At 40.6% G+C, this 27,916-nt stretch overlaps 1 protein-coding gene across 2 annotated transcripts in view; it reads left to right on the top strand.

The window, feature by feature from the left end:
• Positions 1–27,916, top strand: part of LOC149804320 (uncharacterized) — a 175,004-nt gene that overhangs the window by 73,150 nt on the left and 73,938 nt on the right. For both annotated transcript variants that reach the window (XM_089938762.1, XM_089938755.1), the window contains 2 exons: positions 12,059–12,272; positions 26,011–26,291. In XM_089938762.1, coding sequence (XP_089794888.1) covers positions 12,059–12,272; positions 26,011–26,291 — 495 coding nt within the window. The remainder of the gene's footprint in view (positions 1–12,058; positions 12,273–26,010; positions 26,292–27,916) is intronic.

Below are 27,916 nucleotides of genomic sequence, written 5' to 3'. Positions count from 1 at the left end.
GGCACATGATAACTATGAACGTGGAATAAACACAAGTGTCTGTACAACAAGATGTTTTGGGTAATGTTCTAACCAGTTCTATAGTAGGGGTAAGGTCACACAAGTGTCCTCCCGAAAGGGTCTTTCAGGCCTGTCGACGACAGTCCTGTCCTGGGTGACGGGTTCTTCTCGCACCGTCACTAACAAGGGTTGAAAAGTAACTTTTTTCCTTGAACAACTTTCGTGCATACTGGGCCACTTCTTGGGTCCAAGCCTCAAAACCCCATTCTTTCCAGGCACGGACATCTGTCCAATGGGGATGTAAGTCACAAGCTACACACACATCGTCATACACGTCTTGGGTAGCTAAAAGTTGACGAATCTTTTTTTCCTGTTGAGGTCGAGAAGTATCCAGATGAAACCGCAAGGCTTTGAGCAAAAGACGTTTTTCGTGACCATTTAAGGCCATGGAGGTGGTAAGTACTGATCGTAAAGAGTCCACAAAGAATCGGCTGGTAAACGAAATCCCAGAAAACAAGTCACTTAGACACACACCACTTGTCGTCCCAAATTGAATGGATACAGTTCTTGTAATAATCGATGGTAATTATCCACGGTTTGAATATGGTCATTGAGTTCCTTCCACGGAATCTGTTGGATGACATACGACATAAGTCGTGGCATAGCAGCCTGTTTTTATAGTCTCTTTGTTTCGAAAAGAATACACGTACTTTCTAGCCAGTGATCTTCGTTCTCCAGTTGGGAATGTAAATCTTGCATACTGTAACCGAAACGTCAGAGTTCGATTAGAAGTTTCCTCTTCCGCTAAGTAGATTCCACGTAACAAATGTTGGTAATCCTTTACCTCGTCTTCCTCAAGGGGTTGCTCTAGGTGAATCTCGAAGTAACCAAAATGATCAACACGTGAATCATCGGGGGCCTGGAAGTATTGAACAAGGTCTGACCATTGAAACAATTTCTGACGAATCAGTTCTCTTATACCATTCAGGTACCAGTGGTTAAAGATCTGGTGACCTAACGGATGCAATTGTTCTTTACGTTTCACTTGTATTTTCACCAGCTCTCGGTAAATCCTTTCTCTCAATTCCACAGGCAAAGCACGAATGTTCTCTTGTAAAGTACTCATGAATAGGTCAGTCTGTACAATTCACAAAAGTAATCCACATAGTGAGTAATTTCTGACCACTGCCATTCAGGGTAACGTCCAAGAATGTCACTGAACTCTTTTGATGTAAACGGTCTAAAGCGATATAATAGGAGGAATGCAACCTTGACCCAAAGAAATCTAACACACTGGTTGACTTTTTTCACTTTCCTCTTATGAATTTCTCGACACAAAAGTTCTACAGTGACCCATTGAGATTTCACTCTGGCAAACCCCTGCCAAACTTCCTTGTAAATCTTCTCTTGCAGTTCTTTAGGTAATGATTGAATATCGTTTTTGAAATGAAGTTTAAATACTGGTTTCGGTGATGTGCAACATTTGACTCCTAGCCAATCTGGTTTCTTCTTCGTCAACGACATGGTAAGTTATTTCAATGTCTCGGTCCCACTAAGGGTAAGTAATGACAATTCGGTGACCATCGAGCATGTTCTACGTAGGCCGAATCTTGCGGTTCCCAGTGGTGAAGTGACACACCGCAACTGAAGCACTTGACTTTATCTCCTTCGCCCAAGTAGAAAAATCCGGCTCTGGCTAATTCTTCGGGGGTCGGTCCTCCCAGATACTTAGGCCATTTTCCTTTGAACGATTGAAGACGATTTTCAAAGTCGCAGTATTCCGACAAACGCACAGGAAACGAATATTCGTCTTTCACAGGTTCGTTTCGATGAGGGTTGGGTGACAGGAACAGGAGTTTGCTCAGGGCTGGATGACATCCGTAGGGGGGTAGACGTGAAGGTGAACATTCCCCTTTAAAACGAAACCCAGTAAAATGTCCAAGAGGACGAGCGGCATCACATTCGCATCCCTCAGGTTTGACATGCACAGCATCCCTTTCCATGATAGGAGTAGTGACACTAAAGTTCCCATGATGCTTTACGGCATCACTCAGGTCACAACGTACAGCATCGTACCCATCGCAAGGCTCACAATCGCACTCGTCTGCAAACTCCGTTACGCAATTACAATGGTAACCACATGGACAATCGCAGTTTCCTTCCGGACATTTTCCGTCGCAATGCCTGGGTCTTATCCATCCAATATTAGTCACACTAGAGGAAGATACAACTTTTTTACAATCCCCAAACTGGAACGATGTCTCTTTCAAAGTATTCATCTTGTTCGCTCGATCTTGGTAGTCCCAATGAACTATCGATCTTGACCATAGCCCCCTTTTTATACTAGTCGCATTGCAGTCTCCAGCTTGTACATCTTTCCTTTTTTACGTTTTTTATGTCTTGTTTCGGAAGGTACCGTCTCTAAGGTACCGTCAACATTGTACCGTAGTGTGATGGGTGGAAAGGCCAAAGAAAGGTAAGAGCAGTGCGGAGACCATCGAGTATGTTCCAGAATAGCTGAATCTTTATAGATACATAGATCCATTCGTAGCTTCAGTCCGCAAGCGAAACACTGTACCTCGTATCCCAATCCTGACTCAGGTCCCAAGTAGACAAATCCTGTTCTAGCTAAAACATGCGAAGAAGGTAATCCTTCCCTATCCGTAGACCATTTCTGAAACGTGTCCAATCGACGGGCACAATCACAATAGTCAGGTAAGAAGACTGGAAAATGGTAGGGTTTGAACTTGGAGTTCTCATCGGGTTTCTCACTCGATTCTTGCTGTGGCGAAGTCATCTTTCTGGTGGGTGACTATCCTCTTACAACCAATGTTTCATACCAACGTGTCCATACGGTAAGGTGAAATGATTGGGAAGTCGCACTCGCTTCTGGTACACGATTTGATAGACTTTTTCCAGGGGTCGACTGACGATGTGGTGAGTGGGTAAACGTACAATCTTGTTCGGTTGGTGAGTGGTCACTTTAAAGTTTCCATCCTATCCCGATTGCAAGGCTTCTTTCAATACCCCAAAGTTGACCACTCGACTGGTACGATGATTCAGAGTCAGTCCTTTCACTTTGCATGTCGTGTGCACTTCTCCTTGTTTGTCCCGGTATTCGTAGCCGTAATTTTTGGGACCACCACTGACGAAACTTAGAATCTTGTCGTCGGGATGCTCGTCTGTCCAGGCTCCTAAACGGTCTCCTTCGATGTCAGGGTGATGTTGAATCGGGTGATGGATGTAAATGCAACTGTCCGTGTCAAAGTACAGGACGCGTTCTTCTAACAGTTCTAAAGCTTCGTACAATTTTAAGCGAGCATGGGCTGTCACGTAAGCCGCAATGATGACATTTCCAAAAGGGTCGTCTTGTACAAAGTCTAAATCTTCTTCGTAATTGACCAAGATTAAATTCTCCCGAACGACGTCCACGTGTTTCATGTATTTGGTTTTGTCGTGAATCATCTGGAAGTAGCGGGAAGGTTCTGTCAAATATTCCGTCTTGGGTAAACACGGTCGTTGTGCCATTTTACCCCACAAGCAATTTAACATCACTTTGGCAAACGATCGCCTGCCTTCGTTTTTCTCGATGTGGCCTAAAGTGATGCCTTCTTGTTCGTAGTATTTCTCTTTGAATTGTATTTGGTCTTCGGGAGTGTGACACCAGGAAGGATAGCCGCTGGCTTCTTGTTTCAGTTTCAAAAAGGCATCCACGTAGTCAGCGAAAATGCCTTTCTGACTGGGATCACCCTTGTGGTATTGTTGTGTCTTGGGAAAGTGGCAAATTTCATACACTTCTAACAGTTGGTATCCCATGTCCAGAGCTTTGAACAATTCTACGCTGACCCAGGTTCCCGTCAAGGCCCGTTCTTCCTGGCTGTGCTGACAAGGTTGGTCTTGGTTGCACGTTTCGGCACAAGTACGGCACAAGGGAAACATCAGTTTGCCTTGACAATGGTGAGGTAAGACGGGATGGTATAGGTTCGTGGGAGGCAAAACTTTACACTTGATCAAGCCTTCGTATTGTCGAATGTTTTTCAGGTCGATGTGTTCCGTCAACAATTGCGGGTGCCCTACAGGAAAGCGACAATATTTGCACACGTAGGGATACAGCGAACACACGTCCAAGTATTTGATTTCTTCTCCTTTCTCTTCGTCGGCTTGGTACAGCAAACAGGTGGCATTGGTCCTTCCTCCGTACAAACTATCCCTCGGGTTCAGCGGGTCCATGAACTGGTAACTTTCCACGAGGCGTTTAAACTCGGAATCGGTTTTCATACGGTGATCGTACTCGTGTTCCCACATTTCCACCACTTGGTATCCTTGCTGTTCTAACTTTAGGCGCCGCTGACAAGTGTCCTGGTACAAGTCTTCCATGGTTCGTTGCAAAAACTGATTTTTAGTGCCACGGTCAGGGTAGCAGACGGGACATCCGTGAAATAAGCAACCGTTAAACTCGTACACGATCTTGGGGTTTTCTAAGTCCCAGCCATCGACCGAATACGTTCCGATGTTCTTTTCGCCCCCTCCGTTGCGGGCATGTTGAATCCACTTGTCTTCCTTGTCGCACAAGTAATGTAACCAGCGTAGGGCTTTGACCGAGTATTGACGCTTGACATAGTGGGTCGTTTGAGGACTGATGACAGCCACGGTCTTTTCAGGCATGAATCGTTGTCGATACACTAAGGAACACGCTTTGGCAATGGTGCACGCTTCTTGCAAAGGATCGACCCCTCCGTGTTCCATGAACAGTTCTCTAAATTTTCCACAGCAACGCCGTAAAATGTCCACGTCGGAACGACAATACTTTAACATTTCTTCCTGAAAGTCGAAAGGGTCCGAAGCATGATCCTGGTACCAAGCGTAGAAAGCTTCTCGTTGTTCGGTACGCATGTTGTCGGGGTCGTAATAGTGAGCCTCAGGTAAATGGGGTAGAACGGCGTGTTGATTGGCTTCCGTATTGAAAAAGTGTGGAAAGTACCCTTTAGCCATTTCTGTCATTCCAAACGTTTTAGGCATTCGACTCAAAGGCATGGCCAAGTAACTCATCGAATCTTTAAACTGTACTTGTCCCACTTGCATGAAAATGATTTTGGCTCCGTTCAAAGTCACTTTAGGACGTTCGGTGCCATGTTCCGTATAGTACCTCAAAAGAAACTGTCCATCGTATTCGGAGAAATTGTGAGCCATCACCGTGGCATGACGATGACAATCTCCGTAACGTTCGATGTCCTCTTGGCTCCACGTCTTGTCGATGGGGTCTAAGACCCATTGGGCAAAATCGGCTAACGTGTTCGGTCCTCGAAAGATTTTTTCACGCCCTCCGGGAATCTTGCTGCAGTGAGGGCAATGACTGAAGATAGGTTCTTGAATGCACTTCTCGCACGCTCGATGAGCCACGCAGAAATTAGGAATGTGAATGCCAGTCTCTTGCATGCATTCGAAATCGAAAAAGATGAAATTGCCTTTCTTCTTGTGGCCGTCCTCTTTCTCTGGTGGGGATTGGTATTTTTGCACGTAACATTGGTGTTCCAAGTCCACGATGTGGTGACAAATGTGACATTTTTTCTTTCCTGAACATACGTGTGCCTTGGTATTATTGGTACGTATGACTTGTTCACACGTAGGGCACAATCTCAGCAGTTGACAAGCGCATTTCTTCTGTGAACCTTGCGTTTTCAGATGTTGTTGGTAACAGGTAGGGCTGACAAACGTGCGCAGACAATTTGAACAAGGCACTGGTTCTTCGCTCAGACAGGGTGAAGAGGCCAAACATCCTGAGCATTTCAATCCACAATGCTTGTGTTGCTCTCGATTGTTATAACCATGGTCACATTTCTCACAATAATAAACATATCCCAGGAATCCGGTGATACTGGTAATGGTATCAAAATGTTCATCGTGATGATAAAGGTGAATGTATTTTCCGTCCTTAAAATCTTGCCCTCGAAACAACAGAGGTCCGCGCACTTCTTGAGGGTGCACTTTCAAGGTGTATCGTGGAGCTAGGACATCTTGCAATTTTTGCATTTCAGGAATGCCACAGGGTGTGTCTTTGGACAGGCCAGCTTGTTGCAACAGGAGTTCTGCTTCGTTTCGTTGTTTAGCTCGGTCCGATTGTCGAATAGTTTTCCAGGCTCTTTTCCATTCTACCGTGTCGTTCTTGTTGGCATTGGTTCGTCCCACCACGATGGCACGGGTTAAACACATCTGGTCTTGAGGGTTGTGAATTTGGACGAGGCTCTTTTTGGTACTGCGAAGTTCGTTCACCAATAACACCTTATTGCGTTATCCGGTCCCTTGAGGAGGAGAGACGTGGGTCATGTCCAGTGTGGCTTTTCCATCGGTGATGTCAAACTGGTCATTAGATTGTTGTACGTGTTGAATCTTGTCCATGACTTTGGAAGCGGTCAATTCTGCAGGGGTGCTAAACTCGATCCAAACAGGGGATTTCAAACCGTCGTGTTGTATGGAAAGTCTCAAGCGATCGTCTTCTTTGGGTTGACATTGTCGCTTGAGTGCAGTGAGCAAAGAATCCCACACCCCAGTGATAAACCCTTCTGCTTTCTCTAACGGTACTTCAGCCTTGAAATCTTTAAACTTCACTGTGTATTTGTAAGCCGTGGTTCTAAATTTTCTAGAGGAGCGCTTTTCCGTCTCTCGAATGGAATAGTAATTTTCAGGGTTGACTAAGGGTGGTGAACTTGGTTTAGAGGGTTCTGATTCTGGTTCACTCATGTCCTCTTCAAAATCACTGGCATGAATTTGTGCCAAGATTTCAGCCCTGGTACGAGGCGATAGATCACGTTTCTGCCTCTTACTTTCTTCTTCTTTCTTCTCAAATGAATTGGATCGTTTCATCTTGAGTGAAAAACGTCAAATGACTCAAGTTCAAACACCATGAGCTACTTTATAGTCATAGCAGACCAGCGTATATAAAAGGGTGTGTGTCTTGTCCTTTCACTATTCATTTCACTCTCAAGCCGAGCACAACGATGGAAGAGACTAACCAGATGGAACGTTTCGTCAGAGCTTTGCGAGGGGTCATTAGAAAATTCTCTTCAGACCAGCCTACGGACTACTCTCCTTCCTTTCGAGATAAAAGTCAAGATACTTGCTATATCTGTCAGAAGAAAGGGCATTGGTCTTCAGAGTGTCCAGACCGTCAAAAAAGAACAAAAACAGGGGCTAAAAAAGACAAAAGTCAAGATACCTGTTATTATTGTAAAGAAAAAGGACATTGGTCTCCAGATTGCCCAAAAAAGAAACAAGAGGAATCAGAAGAAAAGAGGAATTCTTCAGAAGAAGAGAGGGATTCTTCAGAGGAAGAGAGGGATTCTTCTGAGGACGAAAGAAGACAGGTGAAGAAAAAGAAACAGGAGAAAAAAAGAAGAAGGGAAGAAAGAGAGGAGGAGGAAGAAGAAGAGGAAAAGAGTGTGACGGTGAAAAAATTCAAAAAACAGAGAGACTAAACAAGGAGACAGAAGAAGTCAATGAACTTTTTAATTAAAGTGTTGTGTTGTGAATTGTAAATTGGATTGTAAAAAAATGGAGAAAAGAATAAATTAATGATATAAGGTAAGTGTCTTTGAGTTTTGATTTTAAAATAAGAAGCTACACTCACGCACTCATACACAGACACGTACTATAAGGTAAAATGAGTGGGTTATTTTTTCGGGAGTTATTGGCAAATTGAAATTGTATTTCTTTTCGAGAAATGTGGGTGGCCCTGAAAAGGGCCTTTTTTGGTGTAGGGGTGAGTTTAAGCAATCAACTTTAACTGCCTTAAGCCTTTGCCACGGCCAAGGCCTACTTCTGGACTACGTACTGTTGATGATGATTGAGTTGAAATCACTGAGGGTGGTACGGTAGGCTTAGTCACAGGGTTGACGTGTTTAGCTCCGGAAGGTCGTATTCTCTTCGGTCGTGATAAAGAAGTCTGATACATTTGTTTCAGACTTCTTAACTCCGCTAAAATGTCCAACAGTACCGTGACCGTTTGATTTTCACCCTCTTGTTTCTTTGCTGCTACTTCTTCTTGCTGTTGCTGCTGTTGTTTTTTTCTTACCTCTTCTTCTTGCTGTTGCTGTAGGAGAAAAGCTTGTTCCGCTTCCTTTTGTCGTTGCATAAATTTCTCCAATTCTTCTTTCTGTCTCTGTCTAAAATTCTCCACTTGCGGTAATGAAGAAGGTAACGCAGGTTCCGGAACAAATTCTTGCGAAGAGAGAAAATCCACAAAATCCCAATTCACCTCTTCTGAAAGTAAGTCCGGGTTCCCTTGGGCGGTCTCCGCTGCTGGTGCACCCCATTGAATCGTTTTCTGAGTTTCCGTCATGTTGAATCACTGTCGCATAGATTGACTGCACACAAGCGCTTGCAAATCTATATTGACTACGTGACGTCACAGACTGCTCTCTTCGGATTGGATGCGGGCTAACTGAATTTCGTTACGCGTGTTCGGATTGGTGAATGAACTCAATCCGTTTCAATCCTGCCTCTGCCTATAAATAAGCGCCGTTGACTGCATTGATTCACCTGTTCTCGTCGCTTCAAGATGTGGACCCCAGTTGAGTCATCCACCCTTGTGTCTTCCATGATGTTTCGGACAGACTTGCTCATGTATGTCCGATCGAAGTGGACCGTTGTCCACAGGACAAACACCAGCCTGTGGATACGTAGGATCTACGTTGAAAGACAAGGATGCCTGAAAAGAGTGCTGATTTACGGACCAACAGTGAGACGTAGCCTAAGGACAAGAAGAAGACCAATGCGGTGCCATTTATGTTAATGAATACATTAACATAAACCCAAAGGCCCTTTTCAGGGCCAGCCATATATCTCGAAAAGAGATAGCCTTTCAATTGCCTACCCTTCTTTTTAAAAAAAAAATCCCATGTTCAATTCCCCTTGTACGTATATTAACCCACAATTTATTCCCATGTTAAATTTCCCTTGAGGATAATCTGACCCACGATTTTTCTTCATGTTAAATTTCCCTTGAGGCTAATCTGACCCACAATTTTCTCCATGTTAATTTCCCTTGAGGCTAATCCTACCCACGATTTTTCTCCATGTTAAATTTCCATTGAGGCTAATCCTACCCAAGGGTGTTTTTAATGCTAATTCCCATTGAGGCTAATCCGACCCCCTTAACTACTGCTCTGTGTTGGATAAGTTAAAGTCAACAAGGCAGAGATTTGCTAAAAGGATTAATGTTTGAAGATTGTCATTTAATTCGCTTTGAGTAAAGGTTGTTGTTGTTGTGGGGTTTAACGCCATTTTTCAGCACATGATAGGCTATGTATGGCGGCCAGTATTAACGGTGGAGGAAGAACCCGGGAAAACCCTGTGAAGAACCACCGACCCACGAGAAGCTACAGGCAAGCTTTCTCACATACCCACATTGGCCGAATCCTAGACTCGACCAACGCAGACAGAGGTGAGACGGCAGTGATCCGTAACGGACAGCGCTTTGGATCACTCGGCCACTCAGGGCCCCTTTTTCACCGACCCACGAGAAGCTACTGGCAAGCTTTCTCACATACCTATATATTCTTGCTCGCAGCAAGGTGGATTTTATTCTTTTCCGAAGTAAGTTATCTAACTTTGCTATCGCCGATAAACGAATTGGAGGAAACATTATTACGTAAGTTTGCTTTTCAATATTTGAGTAGGCTCGTTCGTGATCATTAAGACGGATCAGAGGAATTGTTGCTGCTTCAATACATTCTTTCGTCATAAATTTCACTGTATTACTTTAATATTTCTATTAGGTTTGTTGTTTCGGAAAGCAGAAGTTGCAATATTTCAAAAGTCAGTTTTCTTTCTGCATGTATTTTTGAGATGTTGTTGCAGTCGAATTTGTAGCATTCAACCTGATAAACTAGAGGAGATGTTGCTGAGTGCTACTCTAGACTGTGGTATTATGTATATCTATATTTTGTGTAACTTTTAGTACATGATTGTGTTTATTTTGGTTCTTTCAATTTTGGCACGTAGATTGCATACGATCTATACATTTGTATTCACAAGTGGTTAATAATAAACTTAATTACCAGTTTCGAGTTATTTATGGTTGGCATGTTACGATAGATGGTTAAGTAGTGTAGTATGTAACGTGAGATTATAGTGCTATATATAGTCCTGCTAGACTCTTGGAGACGTATATACGAAGAGAACTAAACCAATAATTCATCGCTAATTAGGATTCTTTTCATATATTATTGTGTTAGTATCAGTCTGCATATGTTTTTAATGTATGAGTTTGATATAAACATTTGTTTCTATTATTCATTGTAATTACACAGTGCACTCTCGACTAAAATATTATTCTGAAACTATTGTGAATATATTCAAAGGAGTACTGGGCAATGCATTTGTGATACGTCAGGACCTCCGGCAGGCCAGTACATTCGATGATCTGGAATTCATTCAGAAGATTCTATTTTTTTTTGGGACACTTTACGATTATTTCTTATTTAAATAACAAAGCTTTAAGGTCCTCTTAAATGGTCATATTATGACTCTGATAAAAATTATTTAAGTTTTAAAAACATGTTTTCGCTTCTTTCTGTTACATAGTTTATTACCACCGAGTCGTAACAGTGTGCTTCCAACAAAGATTCCGTGTAAAAGACTCTGCAGAACAAAGTGTAGTGAATGGGACATAATTGCAATGCATACTTCACTGAGAGCTTTAGTAAGATAAAGACCTACTAAACAAGCAACTAAAGAAATAAATATTATAATGCACGTGTACAATAACATTTTCTATATTCCTTCCTATCTCTCTTCCCCTCTGCCATTCTCTTTGATGTATGCTAAGTTTGCACGAGTGTAATAATAATAATAATAATAATGAGGACTTTGTTTAGCGCCTAATCTTTAGAAGCTCTAAGCGCTTTACAACATTAGACAACACTTATAAGATAAAAAACATATGATGATATGATTACAAAAACAAACACTATGAAATTAGAAAACATTAAAAAATACATGCTGAGAATATTTAAGGTAGGAAACCTTATTAGGTCTTTAATTTTGTTCTTGCATTCGAAATAAGTGAGTTTTGAGAGCCCTCTTGAATGTAATCACTGTTTCTTTGTGTCTAAGTTCAGTGGGCAATTAATGTGTAGGGAACGTTTTCATTTCAAATCCAGAGACGACAATTCATATTGAAGACAGATTATCTAAGAGTATTGCTATAACTCAACTAGTTTTACTGATGATGAGGATATTACAGCTAAGGAGAAAAATAATGTTCATCAGAGTTGCTGAATTAACGAAATGTACAAATTTATGTTAACTTTGTAGTATTTACATACAAGTAGCTAGGACAGAAAACATTTTTTTAGTAAATGATTGTGTTGCGACCTGTTCGAGCAGATTTCAAATGTTATGCTTGTTCATACAATGTTTGGATAGGGATTAGAAAACAATCAAATGAATAAAAGCAATTTGACAAAACTTAATTTAAATGCTTGAGAGTATTATTTCCGGACCCTTCGAATGAAAAACATTATATTTATCAGACCTTTTTGAAAGAGGCTTTTCATTAATAATCTTTTTCATCAGCCATGAACGAAATGAGATATATTCAGGTTTCATAGCCGATGTTAATGAAACGTACTAACTGGAAACGGTGCAGAAGGGAGTAATGAATATCAATGAATTCTAAATAACAAACAAATATAGTAGTTATATTCGTATGCATAAACTGTTACATCTTACGCCGCAATAGAAATAGTCTTATCAACTCCACTGTTAAATGTCATACTTATTGTGATTTGTTACCTTTAACCGCATCGGCATTTCTATACAAGTATGACAATGGGGTTTGTAGACAGAACTCACTCGGTGTTACAACTTATATATGCATATGAACACACCCACACCCACACACCCACACACACACACACACACACATATATATATATATATATATATATATATATATATATATATATATATATATATATATATATATATATAAGCATCTTTAACATTCCAACTGAATAAATCCTAAGCGTTATATTAAATAACGTGACCAATTTTGTAGATGCAAGACACGGTCAACAAGACAATGAAGAAATATCTAGCCGGGAAGAAGAAGCTGTTCCAAAACCACCTTGAAATCCAAGAATTATCAAGGACAGATTCGTTCCAAAAGGAACTCGGTCCTATACTGGAAGAAAGGTTTCCAAGATACATGGAGCAGTTGCAGGAAAGAATAACAAAGCTTACAACTGATGAAATTGAAATTTGTATTGTTGGTAAATCTACGTTATTCAATAAGGTTTACGTTATCAAACTCAATTTAAATGCACTTTGATGATTATTTAGAAACTTATTGAAAACTTTATGATTTTTTTGTATATAATTTCGAATGTAGTAATACCAAATGAGTAAAACTGGCACAGTGAAAAGAATTCTCTTTCAAAGGAAAAGAAAATTAAAGAAGAAACACTACCCTTGTTTATGCAGGTATTTAACTCTCAGTAGTATTTGCTGCTTGAAATGTGTCAAGAATGCAGTATCCATTTCTAATCTTCAGGTTATCCATGCATCCATTCCTACTGATATGTCCTCGCTAAAAAATGAATATCAATGCCTTCATTAACGTTGTGTTCAACTAATGAATCTAAAAAAAATAATCTATTGGACATACCTACCTTCAAAAGCAGCCTTTTCCTCGTAGTATATTTATTATATTTTGTCTCACCATTTTCCTATTACCTGAGAACATGAATACTTGGATGTTTAAATAATTATGTAGCACCGCATTTAACAATAGAGGGCCAGAAAAAATAAATACGTTTAAACTAAATAAGTCACATACTAGACAATAATGTGGGAATTAATGATGTCTGCCGCATCTTTACATCGAACAATATATTTTGGTTCATTCAAAGTTAATTATTTGTTAATAAATATTTAAACGAATGAAGTTATAACAGATATATTGCAAGGCTTACCATTTGAAAAGAGGCTATAGTCACCAAGATATTCTGTTTAAAATAATATTAATTCTGGACACATGGGATAACCCCCACGTTTTTAAAAAAAATGACTCGATATGTTGGCCTATTCTGCGCACAGCTTTGAAAAGATGTAATGTTTATCCATCGGACTATACAAATAAGATACATTACTTTGGACTGTTTCTGTCAGCAGTTCAGTCGAGTATTTAGGTCAAGTTTATAATTAGTTTTGCAAAATTTAACGTAATAATGCCAATAAATGGCAAGATATGTTAAGCAAACTAAACCGATCGTGTAAAATAAAATTAGCAAGTTCAGCGTTTAAGAATAAATAAGCTATTTTGAGGAACAGAAACGACAATGAACATGCTGTAATGTTTACGACGTCTTGTTCATGGGGAAACATTACTAAAGAATTTAGAAACAGACAATACGCCGGGGAATTTCTTGAGAATACTGTTAGTAGTGAATGGGGTCACATTAGGGACAATGGGACTTAGCATTAAAAAGACCCCTGGGTCACTTTAGGGACAATGGAAATTTAACATGGAGAGAAATCGTGGGTCACTTTAGGGACAATGGGAATTTAACAGAGTTTGGGTCTGTCTAGGGACAAGGGAAATTAACATGGGAATAGAGTTTGGGTTTGTCTAGGGACAAGGGGAATTGAATATGGGATTTTTTTTTTTTTTAAAAGTTTTTTTAAATTTAAATTTAAATTTAAATTTAAAAAAGGGGTAGGCAATTGAATAAAGTCATTCTCTTTTCGAGAAATATGGCTGGCCCTGAAAAGGGCCTTTGGTTTTTCTTCTTCTTCTGCTTCTAATTTCTTCTTTTTCTCCACCAACTTCTTATTTTCTCACCTACACTCTTTTTTCTTCTTTTTTTCTCCTCCTCTTCTTTATTCTATTTCTCCTCCTCTTCTTTTTTCCTCTTCTCATTTTCTTCTTCTTTTTCAATTTTTTCATTCCATTTTCTTATTCTTATCCTTTCCTCTTCATCCTCCTTCTCCTCCTTTATTTCCTTCATCACACCACTTATCATGTCCTTTGCTTTTCTTAAGTTGTTAATCTCCATTTTTACTCTATGCGGACTATAAGAATAGTGGTCTTCATTGAGTCGTACTAGCATTTGTTCTATCATGCCCAAATTGTCAAGGACGTCTTGCAATGTTTGAAATTTATCGAGGTGGTTCGAAGCCATCTTCTCTGTAGAATGGTTTGAACGACGAATACTGTGGGTTCTTATACGAAAAGCGTGGACGTGAAGGAAAACATCCCCCTAAAACATAAAATTGATATTACCTAGATCATGACCTAACATCGTGCAGACGTGAAAGAAAACATCCCTACTTTTCTCATTTCATATAATATACTATCCACATAAGTGAAGCAACAATAAACAAACCCCAAATCTACTATTTACACACGCAAATCATTAAAACAAAATCCATAATCTACTATCCACACAATCGTACGTGAGCGCTTACAAAACCCAAACTATACTCTTCACATACACTAAGAAACAATAAAGAAACCCATAATCTACCATTCACACAAACTTACGTGAGCAGTTACAAACACAAACACACAAACACATACCCTCGCACTATGAAAAAAGAGTTAGTGTTTATAATCACACTACTCTACCTACACACACACACACACACACACACACACACACACACACACACACACACACACACACACACACACACACATTGACAAATCGATAGTTATTTCTTTTCTAGAGTATTGGGTAGCCCTGAAAAGGGCTGTTTTTTTTTGAACTCCAGATGCAACTATCTAATGATTGCACCTTCCTGGCCTGGCGCCACACACGCATCTTCTTCCCCAGTCTCCTTTCACCTTTCTTCTGGGGAGCGAAGAGGGAGGATGATTCGCTTCAGCACCCCAATCCTCTGTCTCGGGAATATTGAACGACATCCTCTCTTCTCTTTTCTTTTCCTCCTCTTCCCTCTGTCTTCTCTCCTCCTCTTCCTTCTTTATTCTTTCTTCTTCTATTATAGCCTCCGCAGCCAGTTCATTTACCAGGCGCCTGACATATTCCAGATGTATCTGGAGTTCAAGAAGTTTGCTTATTCTGCTACTGTTCATTCTTGTGTTGATCAATCAACAAGGGTAGCTAGACTGCCGAACGAGTTTCAATTTATAGTGAAAGCGCGTACGTGAAGGAAAACATCCCCCCAAAAACATAAAATTGATCTTACCTAGATCATGACCAAAAAAAAAAAACAACGCGCGGACCTAAAAGAAACACTCACTTTTTTAGTCCACCCATCACTATTTTAAAATTTTTTATAAATCACTTCAATTGACTATCCACATACTCAAAGCAATCCAATCTAACCCCGAAATCTACACCTCAAACACCAAATAAAGACATCATTTTAATCTACTATCCACACCAACGTACTTGATCACTTACAAACACACAAACTCACAAACACATACCCTCACATTTTTTTAAAAAGAGTTAGTGTTTATTTTCACACTACTCTACCTACACACATTGGCAAATGGATAGTTATTTCTTTTCTAGAGTATTGGGTAGCCCTGAAAAGGGCTGTTTTTTTTTTTGTTTGCTATGGCAATCTTTTAGTTTCTAAGAATGCGATGTCCTCTGAGGATAGACTTTCTGGCGATAGGTCTGCTTCTTCGGAAAGAGAAGAAGAACTCTTTGGTGTCGATACGACAATCGACAAAGCCTCTGTCAGCTTCAGGTTCTTGTTGCTGCTGTTGTTGTTGTTGCTGCTGTTGCTGCTGTCTCTGAAGTCTGTACTTCTCTGTCCATTCTTCTTTTTCCCTGTTCATTTCTTCTCTGAAAAGCTCTTCTATCAGGTCTTCAGTGATTTTTAACATTCTCACATTCTCTATTTCTTCTGGCTTCGGTATCAGACTGTGTCTGACCCTATGCAAATTCACGTAGGCTTCGTTGAGCTTAGCTAGTTTGGAACACATCTTCTTAGGAGGATGAGTCGACAATGGATGGTTAGACTGGAAACAAACCGGTTCTTAAAGTCAAAGCGCGGACGTGAAGGAAAACATCCCCCACACGGTTTTCGAGTCGCAATGTACAGTGAGTGTCATGAGAGGGATAGTAAAAAGTCAAAGAGCATCAATCCAACATTCTTATAGCTAAAGAAAAGACAAAGGCATTTTTTTCAAAACACAACATTTTATTCAAAAATCACTTAACACTAACCAACAACAACTCTAACATTTTTAACAATAATCCAACACTATAACATCAAACAATTTTTTCAAATCACCAACATTTTTTTCTCAATCTACTTTAAACAGGGCTGACAACGTTGTGAATGAAATTGTGATTTCCACTGTTGGAAATCATTAGGCCATTGATGGACACTACGTTTCCTAGCTTGAGACAAAAGATAAGCATAATGGTCACAAAACCATCGATCTACTTTCACATCATTTCTTGAAGAAGAACGAGGATCAAAATGAGTCACTAAATGTTCTAAGGAATAGCCCAGGCTTCGATGATGCAGAAAATACACGCAATATTGTCCACACACCAAGGAATCTGTGCCTTGTAATTTCACATTATTGAATCGGGTGGTCTGAGCATTTCTTCTCATAAAGTCGATGATATCGTCTTCCAAAGGGGGCAATCCGTACGAATCGAAATATTCCACACATCCTTCTTGAGGAAAGTAGACGGCTACCCAGTGGGTTCCTGGGAGATGACTGTCGTCCGTGTTGATCACGTAAGCTTGATGGTCTTGAGGTTTGCGATGAGGGAGTTCATCTTTAGCACAGACGACAGGATTCCAAGAAGCCGTATACGAACTGTGGTTCAAAAGGTAATAAAGTTCCCAGGTATCCATTGATTTGTGTGTGTGTTTTTTTCTTCTTCTTCTTCACAGGTAATAATAAGTCGTCAATTCGATCCTGACTTTTTGCTTGAAAATGTCTGACGAATAAACGGTTATTCGTTCTGTTTCCTCACTCTGATTCAGGAGAGCTTCGATACGATGGATCTCTTGAGTGGTTAATGGTGGACAAGAATGTTTACGCAAGTCTTTATACCACTGGTGCAACACGTCTTTGTTCGAGATGAGACTCCAAGCTTCGTCCAGATACTCGTCCAATTTTTCTTCTTGACTCAACATCAGGCATTTATCGTGTTGAATTTGACTGGGATGATCGTTTTGACATCCATAGCAATTTTTCTTCATCAATTCCGTCATTTTTTCGACCAAGTGTTTGGCAAAACAGGAGACTAAATGGGCTTCTTGTTCTGGCCATCTTGACTTCATCATGATCACTTCTTCTTTTTCCACGGTCTCCTCACATTTCATGTCCAAAGTTTCTCCACTAGGTAAAGAGGGATAACAGTCTTCCATGGTTTCTAGTAATCTAGGATGACTTCTCTCAAACTGTTGATTTCTATCGTATTATCGAATTCTGCATACAGGATGACGTTCACCGTTTCATCAGGGTCTCGGTCTTTAAACTGAAATTCCACACGAATCTGGCCGGATTTTATAGGGTGGAAATGTCCCTCGTCGCTGCCTTGGTCTGGAGTGAAATCGAAAGCCCACAAAGCATAGCCTCCTGCATAATCTTCGTACGTAATGCCGTGACTGGTGTTGGTTCCTAACTGGCCGGTGGCTTCGTACAGGGACAAGTACGATCTCAAGTAATTCTTCTTGGTAAAGTCAGGTTCGAAAGGTCGGGTACACAAGGTTTTGCCATCGCGACTGACTTCGATTTTGGACACGCCAAAGTGTTGAAAGTAGAAAGGATTTTTTTCGGCAGCTCCGTTGAAGGCTGTATTCTCGACGATACCAACGATCAAACGTTTGGGTAACTGTCCTTGGAACAGATGATCTTTGATCATGGATCGCTGTCCCTTGGGAATGGTGAAGGTTTTCACTTCCACGCGTCGTATGGGATACTTGGCAGTCGTTCTGCTCAACGTCTGACTGATGTCGTTACCTACTTTAGGTAACACTTCCACACGACGTACGTAGAGTCTGGCTTCTAGGATTTTGGTTTTGTAACCGTCACTATCAGCCAATAAATGGAAAGCGGCACTGCTACGATTCAGTCTCAGGCGGACATCCACCCCGTTCAGCAAATACTTTTCTTGCAACCACATGTCCAAATGCAAACGATCCATCAGTTCTAAACTTGTGTCGACTCCCGTGATTCTCTTTCTTCGTTCTACAAATCCATCATTGTTGTCTTTCTTTTCATCAGTTTCCAATATTTCAAACTTGGTAGGTTCGTCAGCTTCCCATACCACACAGGCATTGAGATGAGTGTTCTTGGCATCTATTCCGTACGTCAAGAGATTTTCCATGGTGTGAAAAATGTCACTTGTGACACGAAAAACAAACAAGACAAGAGTTTATATACTTTTTCAGAACACGTTTATTGAATGTTTTTTTTTTCAAACATGAATACGAAAGACAAAAATACATAAAAGCCAAAGGCTTAAGTACAAGAATAAAAGGCACATGATAACCATGAACGTGGAATAAAAACAAGTGTCTGTACAACAACCACATGTTTTGGGTAAAGTTCCAACCAGTTCTATAGTAGGGGGTAAGGTCACACAAGTGTCCTCCCGAAAGGGTCTTTCAGGCCTGTCCACGACAGTCCTGTCCTGGGTGACAGGTTCTTCTGGCACCGTCACTAACACAGGTTGAAAAGTAACTTTTTTCCTTGAATAACTCTCGTGCATACTATGTCACCTTTTGTGTACAAGCCTCAAAACCCTGGTCTCGGTGATGTCCAACATTTGACTCCTAACCAATCTGGTTTCTTCTTCGTCAACGACATGGTAAGTTACTTCAATGAACAATGAACTATCGATCTTGCCTAGGGTTCCTTTTTATATACAGACCAATACCGACGTGACCGTACGGCAACGTAAAGTGATTGGGAAGTCGCACTCGCTTCTGGTATACAATTTGATAGACTTTTTCCAAGGGTCGACTGACGATGTGGTGAGTGGGTAAACGTACAATCTTGTTCAGTTGATAGGTGGTCACTTTAAAGTTTGCATCCTCTCCCGATTGCAAGGCTTCTTTCAATACCCCAAAGTTGACCACTCGACTGGTACGATAATTCAGAGTCAGTCCTTTCACTTTGCACGTCGTGTGCACTTCTCCTTGTTTGTCCCGGTATTCGTAGCCGTAATTTTTGGGACCGCCACTGACGAAACTTAGAATCTTGTCGTCGGGATGCTCGTCTGTCCAGGCTCCTAAACGGTCTCCGTCGATGTCAGGGTGCTGTTGACTCGGGTGATGGATGTAAATGCAACTGTCCGTGTCAAAGTACAGGACGCGTTCCCCTAACAGTTCTAAAGCTTCGTACAATTTTAAGCGAGCATGGGCTGTCACGTAAGCCGCAATGATGACATTTCCAAAGGGGTCGTCTTGTACAAAGTCCAGATCTTCTTCGTAATTGACTAAGATCAAATCCTCGCGAACGACGTCCACGTGTTTCATGTATTTGGTTTTGTCGTGAATCATCTGGAAGTAGCGGGAAGGTTCTGTCAAATATTCCGTCTTGGGTAAACACGGTCGTTGTGCCATTTTACCCCACAAGCAATTTAACATCACTTTGGCAAACGATCGCCTGCCTTCGTTTTTTTCGATGTGGTCTAAAGAGATGCCTTCTTGTTCGTAGTATTTCTCTTTGAATTTTATTTGGTCTTCGGGAGTGTGACACCAGGAAGGATAGCCGCTGGCTTCTTGTTTCAGTTTCAAAAAGGCATCCACGTAGTCGGCGAAAATGCCTTTCTGAGTAGGGTCACCCTTGTGCTACTGTTGTGTCTTGGGAAAGTGGCAAATTTCGTACACTTCTAACAGTTGGTATCCCATGTCCAGAACTTTGAACAATTCCATGCTGACCCAGGTTCCCGTCAAGGCCCGTTCTTCCTGGGTGTGCTGACAAGGCTGATCTTGGTTGCACGTTTCGCCACAAGTACGGCACAATGGAAACATCAGTTTGCCTTGACAATCGTGAGGTAAGACGGGATGGTATGGGTTCGTGGGAGGCAAAACTTTACACTTGATCAAGCCTTCGTATTGTCGAATGTTTTTCAGGTCGATGTGTTCCGTTAACAATTGCGGGTGCCCTACAGGAAAGCGACAATATTTGCACACGTAGGGATACAGCGAACACACGTCCAAGTATTTGATTTCTTCTCCTTTCTCTTCGTCGGCTTGGTACAGCAAACAGGTGGCATTGGTCCTTCCTCCGTACAAACTATCCCTCGGGTTCAGCGGGTCCATGAACTGGTAACCTTCCACGAGGCGTTTAAACTCTGGATCGGTTTTCATACGGTGATCGTACTCGTGTTCCCACATTTCCACCACTTGGTATCCTTGCTGTTCTAACTTTAGGCGCCGCTGACAAGTGTCCTGGTACAAGTCTTCCATGGTTCGTTGCAAAAACTGATTTCTAGTGCCACGGTCAGGGTAACAGACGGGACATCCGTGAAATAAGCAACCGTTAAACTCGTACACGATCTTGGGGTTTTCTAAGTCCCAGCCATCGACCGAATACATTCCGATGGTCTTTTCGCCTCCTCCGTTGCGGGCATGCTGAATCCACTTGTCTTCCTTGTCGCACAAGTAATGTAACCAACGTAGGGCTTTGACCGAGTATTGACGTTTGACAAAGTGGGTCGTTTGAGGACTGATGACAGCCACAGTGTTTTCAGGCATGAATCGTTGTCGATACACTAAGGAACACGCTTTGGCAATGGTGCAAGCTTCTTTCAAAGGATCGACCCCTCCGTGTTCCATGAACAGTTCTCGAAATTTTCCACAGCAACGTCGTAAAATGTCCACGCCGGAACGACAATACTTTAGCATTTCTTCCTGAAAGTCGAAAGGGTCAGAGGCGTAAGCCTGGTACCAAGCGTAGAAAGCTTCTCGTTGTTCGGTGCGCATGTTGTCGGGGTCGTAATAGTGAGCCTCAGGTAAATGGGGTAGAACGGCGTGTTGATTGGCTTCCGTATTGAAAAAGTGTGGAAAGTACCCTTTAGCCATTTCTGTCATTCCAAACGTTTTAGGCATTCGGCTCAAAGGCATGGCCAAGTAACTCATCGAATCTTTAAACTGCACTTGTCCCACTTGCATGAAAATGATTTTGGCTCCGTTCAAAGTCACTTTAGGACGCTCGGTGCCTTGTTCCGTATAGTATCTGAGAAGAAACTGTCCATCGTATCCGGAGAAATTGTCACTGTGGCATGACGATGACAATCTCCGTAACGTTCGATGTCCTCTTTGCTCCACGTCTTGTCGATGTGGTCTAAGACCCATTGGGCAAAATCGGCTAACGTGTTCGGTCCTCGAAAGATTTTTTCACGCCCTCCAGGAATCTTGCTGCAGTGAAGGCAATGACTGAAGATAGGTTCTTGAATGCACTTCTCGCACGCTCGATGAGCCACGCAGAAATTAGGAATGTGAATACCGGTCTCTTGTATGCATTCGAAATCGAAAAAGATGAAATTGCCTTTCTTCTTGTGACCGTCCTCTTTCCCTGGTGGGGGTTGGTATTTTTGCACGTAACATTCGTGTTCCAAGTCCACGATGTAGTGACAAATGTGACATTTTTTCTTTCCTCGACATACGTGTGCCTTGGTACTGTTGGTACGTATGCCTTGTCCAGACGTAGGGCACAATCTCAGGAGTTGACAAGCACATTTCTTCTGTGAACCTTGTGTTTTCAAATGTTGTTGGTAACAGGTAGGGCTGACAAACGTGCGCAGACAAGTCGAACAAGGCACTGGTTCTTCGCTCAGACAGGGTGGAGAGGCCAAACATCCTGGGCATTTCCATCCACAATGCTTGTGTTGCTCTCGATTGTTATAACCATAATCACATTTCTCACAATAATAAACATATCCCAGGAATCCAGTGATACTGGTAATGGTATCGAAATGGTCATCGTGATAATAAACATGAATGTATTTTCCGTCCTTAAAATCCTGGCCTCGAAACAACAGAGACCCGCGCATTTCTTGAGGGTGCACTTTCAAGGTGTAGCGTGGAGCTAGGGCATCTTGCAATTTTTGCATCTCAGGAATGCCACAGGGTGTGTCTTTGGACAGGCCAGCTTGTTGCAACAGGAGTTCTGCTTCGTTTCGTTGTTTGGTTCGGTTCGATTTTCGAATGTTCTCCCAGGTTCTTTTCCATTCTACCGTGTCGTTCTTGTTGGCATAGGTTCGTCCCACCACGATGGCACGGGCTAAGCACATCTGGTCTTGAGGGTTGTTAATTCGGACGAGACTCGTTTTGGTGTTGCGAAGGTTGTTCACCAGTAGGACCTTTGTGCGTCCTGTCCCTTGAGGAAGAGAGATGTGAGCCATTTTCAGTGTGGCTTTACCATCGGTGATGTCAAACTGGTCATTAGATTGTTGTACGTGTTGAATCTTGTCCATGACTTTGGAAGGGGTTAGTTCTGCGGGTCTGCTAAACTCGATCCAAACAGGGGATTTCAAACCGTCGTGATCTATGGATAGTGTCAAGCGATCGTCTTCTTTGGGTTGACATTGTCGCTTGAGAGAGGTGAGCAAAGAATCCCACATCTCGGTGATAAACCCTTCTGCTTTCTCCAAGGGTACGTCGGCCTTGAAATCTTTAAACTTCACCGTGTAGGTGTAAGCCGTGGTTCTAAATTTTCTAGAGGAGCGCTTTTCCGTCTCTCGAATGGAATAGTACTTTTCAGGATTGACTAAGGGTGGTGAACTTGGTTTAGAGGGTTCGGATTCTGGTTCACTCATGTCCTCTTCAAAATCACTGGCATGAATTTGTGCCAAGATTTCAGCCCTGGTACGAGGCGATAGATCACGTTTCTGCCTCTTACTTTCTTCTTCTTCTTTCTTCTCGAATGAATAGGATCGTTTCATCTTGAGTGCAAAACGTCAAATGAAGTTTAAACACCATAGACTAATTTATAGTCATGACAAACCAGCGTATATAAAAGGGTGTGTGTCTTGTCCTTTTACTATTCATTTCACTCTCAAACCGAGCACAACGATGGAAGAGACTACCCAGATGGAACGTTTCGTCAGAGCTTTGCGAGGGGTCATTAGAAAATTCTCTTCAGACCAGCCTACGGACTACTCTCCTTCCTTTCGAGATAAAAGTCAAGATACTTGCTATATCTGTCAGAAGAAAGGGCATTGGTCTTCAGAGTGTCCAGACCGTCAAAAAAGAAAAAAAAAAACAGGGGCTAAAAAAGACAAAAGTCAAGATACCTGTTATTATTGTAAAGAAAAAGGACATTGGTCTCCAGATTGCCCAAAAAAGAAACAAGAGGAGTCAGAAGAAAAGAAGGATTCTTCAGAAGAAGAGAGGGATTCTTCGGAAGAAGAGAGGGATTCTTCGAAAGAGAGAGGGATTCTTCAGAGGAAGAAGAGGAAGAAAGAAGACAATTCTATTTACAAGAGGCAAAGAAACAAGAGAAGAAAAGAAGAAGGGAAGAAAATGAGGAAAAAAGGTGAAGAAATTCAAAAATCAGAGAGACTAAACAAGGAGAAAGAAGAAGTGTTCTGTTGTGAATTGTGAACTGGATTGTAAAAAATGGGTAAAAGAATACATTAATGATATAAGGTAAGTGTCTTTGAGTTTTGATTTTAAAATAAGAAGCTACACTCACGCACTAATACACAGACACGTACTATAAGGGTAAAATGGGTGGGGTTTATTTTTGAGTTATTGGCAAATTGAAATTGTATTTCTTTTCGAGAAATGTGGGTGGCCCTGAAAAGGGCCTTTTTTCTTTATGGTGTAGGAGTGAGTTTAACCAATCAACTTTAACTGCCTTAAGCCTTTGCCACGGCCAAGGCCTACTTCTGATGATTGGGTTGAAATCACTAAGGGTGGTACGATAGGCTTAGTCACAGGGTTGGCGTGTTTAGCTCGGGAAGGTCGTATTCTCTTCGGTCGTGATAAAGAAGTCTGATACATTTGTTTCAGACTTCTTAACTCCGCTAAAATATCCAACAGTACCGTAGCCGTTTGATTTTCACCCTCTTGTTTCTTTGCTGCTACTTCTTCTTGCTGTTGTTGCTGTTGTTTTTTTATTACCTCTTCTTGTTGCTGTTGCTGTTGCTGTAGGAGAAAAGCTTGTTCCGCTTCCTTTTGTCGTTGCATAAATTTCTCCAATTCTTCTTTCTGTCTCTGTCTAAAATTCTCCACTTGCGGTAATGAAGAATGAGACGAAGGTTCCGGATCAAATTCTTGCGAGGTAAGAAAATCCACAAAATCCCAATTTACCTCTTCTGAAAGTAAGTCCGGGTTCCCTTGGGCAGTCTCCCCTGTTGGTGCACCCCAATTTATCGTTTTCTGAATTTCAGTCATGTTGAATCACTGTCGCATAGATTGACCGCACACAAGCGCTAGCGAATCTATATAGACCAACTGACGTCACAGACTGCTCTCTTCGGATTGGATGCGGGCTGACTGAATTTTGTAACGCGTGTTTGGATTGGTGAATGAACTCAATCCGTTTCAATCCTACCTCTACCTATAAATAAGTGCAGTTCAGTGCATTGATTCACCTGTTCTCGTCGCTTCAAGATGTTGACCGATGTGCAATCTTCTACGCTTGTGTCTTCCATGATGTTCCGGAAGGACATACCCATGTATGTCCGATCCAAGTGGACCGTTGTCCACAGGACAAACACCAGTCTGTGGATACGTAGCATCTACGTAGAAAGACAAGGATGCCTCAAAAGAGTCCTGATTTACGGTCCTACAGTGAAACGCAGCCTAAGGACAAGAAGAAGACCAATGCGGTGCCCTTTATGTTAATGGATACATTAACATAAACCCAAAGGCCCTTTTCAGGGCCAGCCATATTTCTCGAAAAGAGATAGCCTTTCAATTGCCTACCCTTTTTTAAATTTAAATTTAAATTTAAATTTAAAAAAAAACTTTTAAAAAAAAAAAAATCCCATATTCAATTCCCCTTGTCCCTAGACAAACCCAAACTCTATTCCCATGTTAAATTCCCATTGTACCTAAAGTGACCCACGATTTCTCTCCATGTTAAATTTCCATTGTCCCTAAAGTGACCCAGGGGTCTTTTTAATGCTAAGTCCCATTGTCCCTAATGTGACCCCATTCACTACTACTGTTCTAGCTGCAAGTTGAAACGTTGGGTAGCAGACGATTTTGTACGTGTGGAACAACTTCTTGCAAACTTGAAAATTTGAAGTAAGATGCAGACATTTTTAAAGGTGTACGTTTCCATCTTTGATATAACGTATTTTTTGTATCATTCTAAAAGATACATAGGAAATATGATTTTCTGGATTACAGGTTCAAGTAGGTCATGGAGTTGATCTACATGTTGACATTTAGAAATCACATTTTCATATGCATTTCGAGTCTAAATGATGGATAATTTTGCATACTTTATGAATATTACTTTTCTTAATTAAAGTACAATCGTTCTTTCTTGATAAATAATGCATTTTTTACCCAAGATAACACGTGATCTAATGTTTACAGAAATGACGTATCCTTGCGCAGAATTACCCGATGCGCAGAGTTGGCCGACATGGTGATATAAATTATTTTCCGTTTACAACATTGCTATGATTAATAGTAAACATAAGTATTTGAACAAAAATATATATATATATATATATATATATATATATATATATATATATATATATATATAAAGACACACTCACACATAGGATTGTTTCATTGTTTATCAGTTTGACCCACCCCTACTTACTGCTATCTCTATTTAAAAATGTGTATATAAGAAACCTGGGATGTTCTTGTGTTGACAATTCTGTTCCTCCACTTTAAGTTTTCCGATTTAGGCAATGGCGGATAACTGCAAAGTACATTCTTTGATCTGCAAATTCAGGATATAAATTTACAACTTATATTGTCGACTTATATCTGTTAAATGAAGTGAATTACCTTTGACCTACATTACACGTTAGGACGTGCTTGCATACTAAACATACATGTCAGTTCATATTATATTAACAGGGTGGACATGTACTGGCAAGAGTACATTTTTTAATGTTCTTCTTGGAGAAGACATCATGCCTACAAATGTTTTGCCCAACACACATTGTCTTGTACGCCTGCACAATAGTCAAATACGAAAGATACAGTTTGTAGCCGAAGATAAAACCTTGACAACAGTGCAGCTCACAGATGATCCGGGGGATGCAAAAAGGAAATTAGAATCGATTTTAGACAAATGGTGTCGCAGTGACCAATCTCTGAGTGCTGTTGATTTATACTGGCCAATACCAAGATTACACGTGAGTCTACTCCTCCTCTCTATCTCTCTCTCCGATAAACAAGACTCCAAAAATGTATACTATGTTGATGGGTTGAGTTCTGACCTGGGTTACGCATACAACTTATAAATTTTAATAAATTTTAACAGATATATTTGTGTACTCTACACATGAGCGTTTTGTCAATTTCTCGAAGAGGTTGTTACCGATTCTGTACACATTAGTGTAATATAATAATTAGTTATTTTATTCCACTCAAACAATCATTCGCCATCTCATGTTCTGTGCCATCTTTCGAGACACAATCAAGATCAAGTTATGTGTATTCTTTAGTTTGTTTAATCATGTTGTCCTTTGCTGTCTCATATGAGTGACAAAAGCATGTAAATGGTAACATGCAGAAGTACAATTCCGATTGATTCTTTGTTTGATTTACGTATAATACTAGTTAGGTAATTCTTTTTTGAAAGAGTTTCAGTGAAACAGAAGTACTTTTGCCAACTTTGCATGGATATTCAGATGCGCAGATAATATTGAGAGAACTATATAAAAGTAAAACAAAATTATTTGACCATCACCACCACCATCACAACAACAAAATAATTAAAATAATACTTATTATAATTGTTAGGATGATATTTTTCTCATAACCTTCTGCTCACTTCTTCGTATGAGAAGGAAATACCTAAACTTAAAAAATATCGTTGTCCTTGGTTAGAGAGAAAGAGAGGGAGAGAGAAAAAAAGAAAGAGTTCAGACTCTTTTAACAAGAGGTGTCACTCATAACGGTGTAGAGACGTCGACGTCATTAGGGAATATGGCAAGCGGAAGTACGAAGGGTTTGCTTTAAAGAAGATAGAGATGTCTGATTTTCGATAAGGGAACTGAAATCTATTTAAATCATATATATATATATATATATATATATATATATATATATATATATATATATATATATATATATATATATATTTGTTTGTTTTTTTCTAGAGATACCGCTATAAAAACTTTATATTTAAAATACATAAAATTACAAGTTTTCTTCGAGCTTATTTACATCATACATTTATATAATTGCTGCCCCTTCTAGAACATAATACCAATACTTAAATACCGACTATATTCATGACAGCCAAAGAGTTTAAAATTCAATAGTTACGATAAATGCAACAATCATTTTATGGAAAAGTATTTTACTACATTTAAAAAAGAATACTTATATGGAATAGGATACTCAAACAGTATTCTTTATTACTTAAAGAATATGTTATTTTCAAATTATCAATATTTTCGTGGCGCGAAACGACTTTGCCTCTTATGGGGCCATCTATGTGTATTTGACGTGGCATATTGAAATAGAGAGTCCACGGTGCATTTAGGGTGCACAAATTAACGATACACTAGCTCGTGGTATTATTGATTTGCTAACGCCGCCAAGATTTATCAGAGTTCAATTACCACAGGAGCTAAAACGAATGGGTGATCAGAGACAATATATCTTATACGCGAGAAATGCTAACGTAGTGCATCTGTTGTTACGATGACAAAACTGGCGCCTCCTGGGTTGCTGATGAGCATTACAACAATGCATATCATGTCACCGCTGTTGTATTTGGATATATGAACCTGATCGCAATTCACGGGTC

This window comes from Sinohyriopsis cumingii, chromosome 2, assembly GCF_028554795.1.
Source record: "Sinohyriopsis cumingii isolate HCF-2022 chromosome 2, ASM2855479v2, whole genome shotgun sequence".
In the NCBI taxonomy this organism is placed as follows: Eukaryota; Metazoa; Mollusca; class Bivalvia; order Unionida; family Unionidae; genus Sinohyriopsis; species Sinohyriopsis cumingii.
The sequence above is the reverse complement of the archived record's forward strand: the minus strand, read 5'-3'. Positions and strand labels throughout refer to the sequence as shown.